The sequence below is a fragment of the Ostrea edulis genome, chromosome 4 (assembly GCF_947568905.1).
Source record: "Ostrea edulis chromosome 4, xbOstEdul1.1, whole genome shotgun sequence".
NCBI lineage: Eukaryota > Metazoa > Mollusca > Bivalvia > Ostreida > Ostreidae > Ostrea > Ostrea edulis.
In genome coordinates this window covers 22248088-22258180 of record NC_079167.1, presented here as the reverse complement: position 1 = coordinate 22258180, position 10093 = coordinate 22248088, and the positions used below count along the sequence as shown (strand labels likewise).

General features: G+C 37.8%; 1 protein-coding gene and 1 long non-coding RNA gene across 2 annotated transcripts in view; one reads left to right on the top strand and one right to left on the bottom strand.

The window, feature by feature from the left end:
• Window positions 1–1041: 1041 nt before the first annotated feature.
• Window positions 1042–10093, bottom strand: part of LOC125669965 (uncharacterized) — a 53659-nt gene continuing 44607 nt past the window's right edge. Inside the window, exons 25-37 of the mRNA XM_048904847.2 lie at window positions 9450–9695; window positions 8768–9164; window positions 8278–8543; window positions 7651–7878; window positions 7395–7496; window positions 6685–6800; window positions 6241–6406; window positions 5403–5675; window positions 4799–5290; window positions 4423–4555; window positions 3405–3655; window positions 3093–3264; window positions 1042–2857 (exon numbers count right to left, since the gene is read on the bottom strand). Coding sequence (XP_048760804.2) covers window positions 1395–2857; window positions 3093–3264; window positions 3405–3655; window positions 4423–4555; window positions 4799–5290; window positions 5403–5675; window positions 6241–6406; window positions 6685–6800; window positions 7395–7496; window positions 7651–7878; window positions 8278–8543; window positions 8768–9164; window positions 9450–9695 — 4305 coding nt within the window. The 3' untranslated portion in view covers window positions 1042–1394. The remainder of the gene's footprint in view (window positions 2858–3092; window positions 3265–3404; window positions 3656–4422; window positions 4556–4798; window positions 5291–5402; window positions 5676–6240; window positions 6407–6684; window positions 6801–7394; window positions 7497–7650; window positions 7879–8277; window positions 8544–8767; window positions 9165–9449; window positions 9696–10093) is intronic.
• On the top strand, window positions 1644–9951 carry LOC130054040 (uncharacterized). Its single transcript, XR_008802302.1, has 4 exons — window positions 1644–5707; window positions 6657–6806; window positions 7617–7830; window positions 9481–9951. It is a non-coding gene; the product is annotated as an uncharacterized LOC130054040 (long non-coding RNA).

Genomic DNA, 10093 nt, shown 5'->3' with positions numbered 1-10093 from the left:
GACTACTTGTCTACAGAAATTGAAAATACAAGTATTTATTGGCACAAACACGATTATAATAACTGGGAAAGACTTAACATTATATCATTCAGTCTAGCTGTTATATAATAATGCATATTTTACATATTGATGTACATGTAATTAGATATATTATTGGGGTCTTTTTTTAAAAAAAAAGTTATCGAATCTCCCCGTTTATCGAATGCGGTGTTGACCTTTTCGCTCTTTGCCGTTTCTCCCTTTCATTCTAATCTTACTATGATAACACGACATTTCATAGCCTCTATGTGTTAAAATACTATATACCATATTATTCATATAAGATGTTTCTGCTATCAAATACTTGACCCTTGCATGAGAAGTCATTTATACGCAATACATGTTGCACAATCCCATTCTTGTTAATCAAATGTTGTTTAAAATTACATTCAAAACAAGATGTTTAATACATGTACAATAGTTCAAAAGAAATATTCCGAAGACTCATACAAGAGGCAGGCTACTGACAAACAAGTTGATGTTAAAGGTTTTCAACAGTCTTGATTACTCTCAGCATTTCGCACGTTCTATGGTCGTTATAATGATCTTATTTGCAAATACACCCCAGGCCGTTATTAGGTCGAACACTGTCTGACGTGTTTCACATCAATGGTTAGGCCGTTCGTTGCATACTGATTGTGACTACAGATTACTCCGTTTACCTGATCAAGGCTCAGGTCGGGTGTGACCAGTTGACAGGGGATGCTTGCTCCTCCTAGGCACCTACCTGACCCCTCCTCTGGTATATCCAGGGGCCCGTGTTTGCCCAACTCTAAATTTTGTACTCTTTGTAGGATTTATGAGATTGGTCGCTGTTTGTTATCTTCCCCTTTCACAAATATGTAGAACATGTACGTTCAGAATCTGTTGACTGAATCGCTAAAATATGCACAACATTGTACAGGTGTATATTTCGAGTACGTTTCTAACGTAATTTCTTTCCTTTAAAAAGCTAGTGCGCTCAGCCTGGTCGTTTTAGTCACATAACGAGAAAATGCGAAATTTTCAATAACAACGTTTTATTCTAAAACTATAATAATACATAATATACAAGTAATAGGTAGATTAAAGCTCTGCAATTTTCAAACATGTAGTTAATAAGAGATTGCTGTATAAACACCATTGACGTTTCTTTTCTTAAAGAAATGAACATTGAACCTTTAACTTATGACATTTTAAAATTATATCATTTTTATGCTTCAGACTAGTATGTTACTACTTCCGGTACATATTGATCTTGTAGCCGTTTTGGGATAAACATTGTCGATCATAGAACATTTATAAGGTTTGCATTATATACATATATGTTGCTGTTTCTGTCACATTTCACAACAAGGAATTACACTTTTAGCCAGTTAGTAATGTGTATGTACAGTTGGTAACCTGTCCTGATATTTTTGGCTTTTTGGAGGCGGGACTTTCCCGAAGGATTCCTTTAAGTCCATTCTTTTTGCAGCGTTCATTTCAAAAAGTGCATCAAGGCGTTCCTCTTTGTTATAGATATGTGACAAAGACGACAGTAACTGGTCAATTCGATCGGGGAACATGTCGATCTTGCCTTCGATCGTGTTGTTTCCTCGTACATCTTCCGGTGAGAGGACGCCCTTATCCGCCGTGCCCAATCCGGTCCACAACTTGAAGCGATTCATCATGAAATCAACAATTTCATACTCGTTGTTCTGCTTGGCAATATCTGACCGTACCGCTCCGAACGTTTCGTTTAGGATAGACAACAGCATGTTGACAACAATGAAAGTTATCGTGACGACGTAAGCGAAAATGAAGATTTGTGTCATAACTGGTTCCACCATCTTCATTTCGTAAATATCAAACTTGCCCATCATCATGGTGAGACCGGATTCACAAGCCGTGATAAAAGTCTTGAATGACGTTAGACTTCCAGCATAGACCAAGTAGAAAAGTTGAATGAATGCCAAGAAGACGATACTGAATATTATGCTGAAGTGCATCAAGTCTCTGCAGGAATTCTTTAAAGTTGAGGCCAGTAATGACATACGCTTGTTGAATCGCAGAAGTTTGAGGAATTTTAGTGACGCAAAAAAGACTAACCACCCAATAATATAACTGAATATTTCACTCCATGCTCCCACGTACTGAAATTTCATATACTCGTTACCATGGGAAATTTTAAATCGTTCTGTTAGTCGGTTAGTTTCAAACATACGATAGAAGTAGATAACAATGGCTGTCACAGACATCGAACATATTCCAAGTTCCACTAAATTCCAGAACTGTTTGAAATAAGCGAAATTTTCTTTCGTGATGCCCCTTAGCAGTTGGAAAATGAAGAAAAGTGTGAAAGCAAAGTAGACAATCTCACAGGCGATCTGGAAGAGCATCACATCAGTCATGTATGGCAGAAGCATCACGGGTTCAAAACGATAGGACGGAAATATACCCTGACTAGGACGGACTTCCAAAAGCAAGGTAGCAATTCCAAATAAATTGATTCCGGCATTGTAAACGGTGAATTCCACGAATATCGCGCGAGTATACCTATCAACCCAACCCTCATTTTCAAGACTCTGGAATTTGTTTCTGAGTAACGTTGCGTTTCCACGCAAACGTACCACGTACCCCCCACCGCTGTACAGAGACCTGTCTCCCATGTAAGGATGTCCGTCCAATACGCTGGCCGTGGTGTAGCGGTATTCCTCTTTTCGATTATTATATGTAGTATTTTGGTAAGCAGGATTCCATCCAACTCCGTATTCATTCTCGTCGTGTTCCTGCATATCGTACTCATCATTACACTCGTGTATAACGGTCTGCATTACATCGGCAACATGGCACGAGTCTGAAAAGGCAACTCATGGATTATTTTCAGGAGAATGAATTTTTAAAAAAATGATTGGTTCTGGTATAATCAACTTAGTTCTGTATTTGGCATACAGGTAAATATCTGCAATGCTTTCAAATATAAAATATTTAGTTCTGTTATTTTGGTATTTGGCATACAATTAAATATATGTACTGGTAATTTCATTCTGAATTGTGAACAAGTAATGGAAAAGTCATAGACAGATGCTCACCTCGTTTTACACGAAGTTGTCTCATTGTGGCGTATCCCATGATTCTGGACTGCTTGTCGTTGATGTAACCACGTAAAAATATGGGCTGCCCGTCATTGTACCAGACGCCTGCTCGGATGCCATCCACCAATCCACTCTTTGCCCAGACCCAGAAATCATCTTTGTTTTTTATCTGGTTGCGACAATAAAACATGTTGTCAGAATCAAAAGTTATGACATTTCTTGTATGGGAAATTTGTGCAGACCTGCACTTCATACCGTTGGCATGATACCGGCTGTATCGTCTCTGTCACAAGGCGTTGTTTTCCTTACCTTCAGGAAGTGGTGCTTGGTGTCGTTGGTGGTTATGAAGACCTTTTCTAAACTTGACTTGTAGTAGTAGGACATGTAACTACGGTTCCTGTAACTGATGACCATTAGGATCCACAAGAAAAACGAGTAAAACACAATCTCACGGACGATGCCCCACATCTTGATTTCCTTCAGTCTAACTTCACGTGCTTTTTCTAGAAGCCCCGGATCTGGAGGTTTGTATGCAGCCCTCCTTGGTTTTATGATGCTGTCTGAAAAACAGCAAGTAGTTAATGGATTAGTTCAGAAGTGTTACAGGTTTCGTTCATGCACATTTTTTGATGTTGTAGTGTGTCTGTGGACGAGGAGAACACAATTCCTGGGCTTTTGACCCCTTTCTGCTTCTTATTTATTATCTTATGAAGTGGGTAATATGAATACTAGCATTGTGAAATGAAAATATTGTAAGTTACAGTATGTTAGTATTTAATAAAATTCAATAATATATTTTCTCGATACAAATTTTGGTTGCTTGTCTTTGCAAAAACTGTTGTTTGATCAATATCTTATGTACATATTTCATTTAATTGCTGTCAAAGCTTAACATTTCTTGAAACATCTAATTCATGATATTTGATTTATTAGCAATAATTTGTTGTGGTACGTCACATACAACGGCATATCGATTGCAAATCTTATTACCTCACAATATATGTCAAGTGTTTGTTAACAATTGAAAAAAACCCCGAAAGATTACGAGTTTTCAACAACTATAGTAGTTAAATTTGGAAATAACTGGATCCTTCACATTTCTTTACGGATAAAATAACTCAAACCTAGAGGTGGTGCGGACATTTGGGGTGGCACTGGAGTTACAGGATTAATTAATCAATTATGGGTGAAAGCTTTAAAACCTTTCGTTTCTCTATATCAGAAGTGGACAACGGGACGCTAGACAGCCATGATAACTATTGCCACTTGGCTCGGTCAGTTAATATTTTTTCCAAACTGTTGACTTTTTCAGCAGATAATGCATTACCACTGTCTATGTCATGAAGATATTCCTCGTCTGCTGCCAAAGGAGGCTTCTCTTCATCCTCATCATTATCTTCATCTTCATCACCTCCGGGATTTTTTATAACCAGAGAGAAGAATATTGCCGTCAGGATTACCTGCATTGTCAAATACGTGATCATTATTAAAGAGTAAGACTGCTCCGAGTATTTACGTCTCAACAGGAGGGAGAAATTCTCGAATGGGACGTAAAACAACAAAGAAATGTTTTAAAGTTTAGAAACCACAATTAGTTTCGTTGACCCTGGATATTTACTGTTTATTTAACATGTTGCAGGATTGAGCAGAATGATAAGAAATTGTTACCTGCCAATATTCACAGTGGCCTATCTTATTTTTACCTTTATTGGCTGTGTGATGAAAATCGACGTGAAGAATGAGATCAGCATGGACGTAATCCACATTTTACATTTAATATCCTGGAACATGACGCCATAGAATGTAACAAAAGCAGCAGAGACGAAGGTAGCTATCCACAACAGTATCCAACCGATAATAACAAAGCCCCAAGGAAGATCCCAGGATTTTTTCTTTTTCTTTTTGTCTGCATTGTCGGCCAAATCTACCACTGACATTGATGTCCCGCTCCTAGTGAGTGCAGTCTCCGGCCTATTTCCTTCCAGGAGTTTAGACGGAGTAAGACAGGAAGGTTCACCAGAACCTTTCAGTGTAGGATGGACGTCAAATACAGATGCAACTGGTTTTGATTTTTCCTTCAGTGCCTCTGCCACACGTGATGGTCGCTTGTTTCGAGGTCGAGATTTTCGGAAGATGAGGATGATCAAGAAGCTGACAGGGAACACGATTATGTTGCTCACTACGCCAATGTATATCTTAAATGAATTTAAGTTTCAATTGTGAAAAGACATAACTTCAAAAACATCCGTGCACTAACGTTTACTAATTTGTCACTAAAATTGGATAATAAAATTCTAAACTCAGTACCTGTTCAGGAGTTAGAGCGAAGGGACCAAACGTAAACGCATTTTGTTGTGAATCTCCTTTCTCATAAAACATGGCGTTGGTCAGCATGGACATGAACAGAAGACACAGACAGCAAGACACACGCTGGACTCGTGTAAATCTGCTCTGGGGAGGTCTGGCCAATACCGAGAACCACAGATGACCATCACTAAGGCTTTTCGTTGATTTTTCTGTGAATAGGTGACTGAATTCCGTCATCTGTTCCTTACCAGCTACCGGTATCAGACGATCAATCTACAACATAAGGAAAGTGAACGGAAGGCATGGTAAGCCAAGTATATACCGTAGATTCTTAAATGTACGCGAAGAATTTATTATCGCGTAATTTTGCGAGAAGCATCGCTTGCAAATTAAATTTACTCGCTTTTATGTTTATATTGCTGAAATACATACAAAAAGTCTTTATCTACAGACCACTCGCGAAGTCATGGTCTCGTGATCTACATACCACTCGCGAAGTCATGGTCTCGTGATCTACATATCACTCGCGAAGTCATGGTCTCGTGATCTACAGACCACTCGCGAAGTCATGGTCTCGTGATCTACAGACCACTCACGAAGTCATGGTCTCGTGATCTACATACCACTCGCGAAGTCATGGTCTCGTGATCTACAGACCACTCGCGAAGTCATGGTCTCGTGATCTACAGACCACTCTCGAAGTCATGGTGTCGTGATTTGACTTGTACGTGTCATTTTGCGATATTAAGTACTCGCGTAAATTAAGGAATCTACAGTATTTAATTTTCCGTGATATGTACAGATGTAAATTCAATTTGGAAATTGCAAAATAATTTACCATTCCATCATCTTCTTCTACTGCAAACCATTTATTGCAGATGAAGATATATTTCTGATCTGTCTGTACATCACGCACAACAACATTTCGCATGTACCAGGAGGCGAATTTTCCCTTTCCTGTATTATCGTGCCATATGTGGAGGTAGTTTAAAGCTCCTAGTGGTCTAAATCATAAAAATGCTATTCATTTGTTATATGTAGATGGTGTATTGTTACGAAAATAAGCATAAATCTACAACCATGATTTTCTTGATTCTTGGTGAAACTCTAAATAGAATAGTTAAAAGTTTCTTGTTCATTTCACCACTTTAAGACCGTCAGAGGTTAGGAAGTCTCTCAAAAGGATGAAAACGAACCAAATAAATAAATCACTACTGTTTGCATTTGAATACTTTACAGCTGTTTCTGTTGTAGTTTCACCACCTGTTATTCCAGTGCTTACCTCGATACAGACATGAGGAAGCCCTCCACCCCTCCCCGTTGCAAGATTTTTCTCTTGTTGTCACTGAACGTTCTAACATCCGTCTCATCTTCTTCACCAGAGAGAATGAAACTCACCTACAGGTAGACGGAGTCGTTTTAAAACCCTTTCATTGTTCATGTAAACTTTATGATACACTTTTTGGCACTCTGTTTTCCCCTAAAATAGCTCTTACAAGTTTATAATTGTTATTTCGGATTTCAAAAATTTCGATTGAGCATCACTGAAGAGACATTATTTGTCAAAATGCGCATCTGGTACATCAAAATTGGTACCGTTTAAGTTTTACATTATGACCCCTAGGTCGAGGCCTCTGCTGGTAGACTGTTAGTCCCCGAGGGTCTCTACAGCCCAGTAGCTAAGTACTTCGTTACTAGCTTGAAAATACGGATGTATATTTAATTGCTGAGATAAAATTTAGAAATTAATTTCAAAATTAAGGATTATCTCCCTCATGCATAGCTCTTATCCTTAGACGAATTTGACTCCACTTTTTTGGCACTCTGTTTTCCCCTAAAATAGCTCTTACAAGTTTATAATTGTTATTTTGGATTTCAAAAATTTCGGCTGAGCATAACTGAAGAGACATTATTTGTCGAAATGCGCATCTGGTGCATCAAAATTGGTACCGTACAAGTTTTTACATACATTCAATATTAAATTCATCTTACACTAGACCCAGTTCCAGCATTGCGTCTCATTCCTGTGACAACAACAATTTCATAGTAATATTTGTCCTTTTTGTTGTTATCTGCTAAAGGAGTCAGACCGAGCTAAAAGAAACATAAAAAGACAATTGATTTGAGAGAAAAAGCATTTCTAGGATATTTCCACTCACACATGTAGCAACAAATCCTTACATCGTTTCAAACACTATTAATTCCCAATTATAGATCCTCAGTTCACAAGGATTTTGATATTGCATACCATTTCTACGTCCTTCTTATCCTGATATCTGGCCCAGATAACAGCGGCGATGTAGACAACGACAATCACGATCTCTGTGATGTAAAGTGTGGGGTTCTTAAAGAAGTCCATATTGGAAAAGACGAAGTTCCAGTCAATAGTGTTCGGCACAACGACCCACCCGCCAGCGAACGTGGTCATGTGAGTACAAACACACTGAACATGTCTGCTGTTTGTCAAGGAACCAACCTAAGAGCAAACCAGGAAGAATATAATATTTATATACCCCCGATATATTTATATCATACACATATGAACTTGATATTAAGTAAATATACAATACAGATTGCGAGGTTCTCACATTAGAGAAAGATAATTTTTGTACAAAAGTTGATCCTCTGAAAGCACTTAAACATACCTTTTAGCAAGGAATTAATGATTACCGAAATGTTGATATACAAAAAAAAATCTAGGAATTTGAGCAAATTTTCGCTGAGGAAAACCAATCCCATTGATTTAAATTTTTTAAGAGCATATAGCACAGGGGATTCACACTACTTGCATGTGATACATTGTATACAGTTTTGTTTATTCATAAGGGATAATACGGATCATCTTTTCAATTCAAAATTCCAGAATTCTTTTTACTTCACATCCTCTTGTGTCCCAGTCATTAATTGTTTCATTGAAGAACTGGCAGGTGGAGCTGACAGTCTGAATGGTGTAGTTTGTAGAGAATCTCCCACTTCCTCCAGGGAACGTGGGCGGAACGTGAGATTTAGACGTGTAATAGTCATGTTCCACACTGGACATCTGTCTGACCCCAAGTGTCACTTGACCCTGGTAACCATTGACAACGTCACTTCCGACGAAACATGTATACGGATCTGGCGTATTGTCTGTTCCAAATGAACCTGGTCAGAAAAGAAACGTCGACAAAATGGAACAATATCTTTTAAATCTATTTCCTAGTTACGTAAGTCAATAGAATGATAAAATTTAATCATATAAATCTAAATTATTAACATATCATAATCAAGACAATATTTCTAGAGCCAAGATACTCCAGGTATGTTGGATGCGTTTTTTGAAGGAGAAATATGTTCATGCATTTCCTTACTTAAAAATCATGACAAACCTTTGTATTCCATTCTGCTAGGCACCATGCACACGTGATCGAATGCGTTTGAAATGTTTTTAATGTCCCCAAACTTGACCAACACCAAAAACTGTTGGTTCAGGTCTTCCAGTCGGAACCGAACTTGTAGAGCTCCGCGGGAGGAAGTGATTTCTGTTGTGTGATAAAAGAAGTACTCCCAATCCCTGTTTGGTATAAAAGGAACAACATATTCCTCCCCCGGTACCGGCATGTTTTTGTCCAGGGGAACTTTCATCGTAATTGGTTCTGCTGCTTGAGTAACTTTGATAGGAGAATCGCTGCTGTCAAACATCTCAATGTTAAGAGAGCCGCTGTATCTGGATAAGTCTTTGGCTTGGGGAGTGAATGCATGTGGAGCATAGATGGAGTAAGAGGACTGAAGTGAAATGAAGATCAAGATTATTTATCACATGATATAATGAAAGATAAAACTAATTTGCATTGAAATGAACTTCATTTTGAATTCATTTCACCTGACTTAAAGAAGGCACCTGATCCTACCTTTGGCGTTTCCAGGGATCCATGTTTGCCCTACTCTCAATCTTGTATTTTTAAAGGGTTTATGCGATTGATCACTGTTCATTATCTTCACCCCTATTCATTACTGTTTTGCAAAGAACAATATCGTTTCAGTCATCTATAATATATATGGAATACTTACTTGTACAACTACTGTCTCATTTGGATTGCAGGTGTCCATGAGCGAGCACCAGTTTGGCAGCTTGAAGCTTCCATCTCCAAGATCAATTGTCTTGTTGGAAAACTTATCTGCTCGGTTTTTCTCAAATTCAAGAACAATGGAGGTTGTAAAAATTTTCACTGGAGTCTCTCCCTCTACCAAACTTTTCTTGAAGATTGACCGGAGCTTGGAATAAACAGTGCCTGCCGTGTTCTGTACTCCTTGGGTCTGTAGTACAAGAAGAAGGATATGGGACTTAACAAATTTTGAAATTTCATGGTAGTTGTGCAAACCCAATCCGAGTCTATATTTTTAGTATGATGGAATAGATATATGATTTTCATGATTCTTGCAACCAAACTATATAAGCGATATATACCTCGTAATGCATCGAAAGGTTTTATTTTAGCATGCCTTCTTAAACCTAACATACATGATTTTATACTAATAATCAAGTTTTTATTTCAGAATTAAACATTACTTCTATATTCAAATTTTTATTTAGTAAGAATCCTTAAACTTTATATATATATTCAAACTATTTCTTAGCCTGCATTCTTCCATTTTACTTTTTAGGATTTCAGCAGTTCTAAGGGCTATTATAATTTACATAGTTGAATAGGACT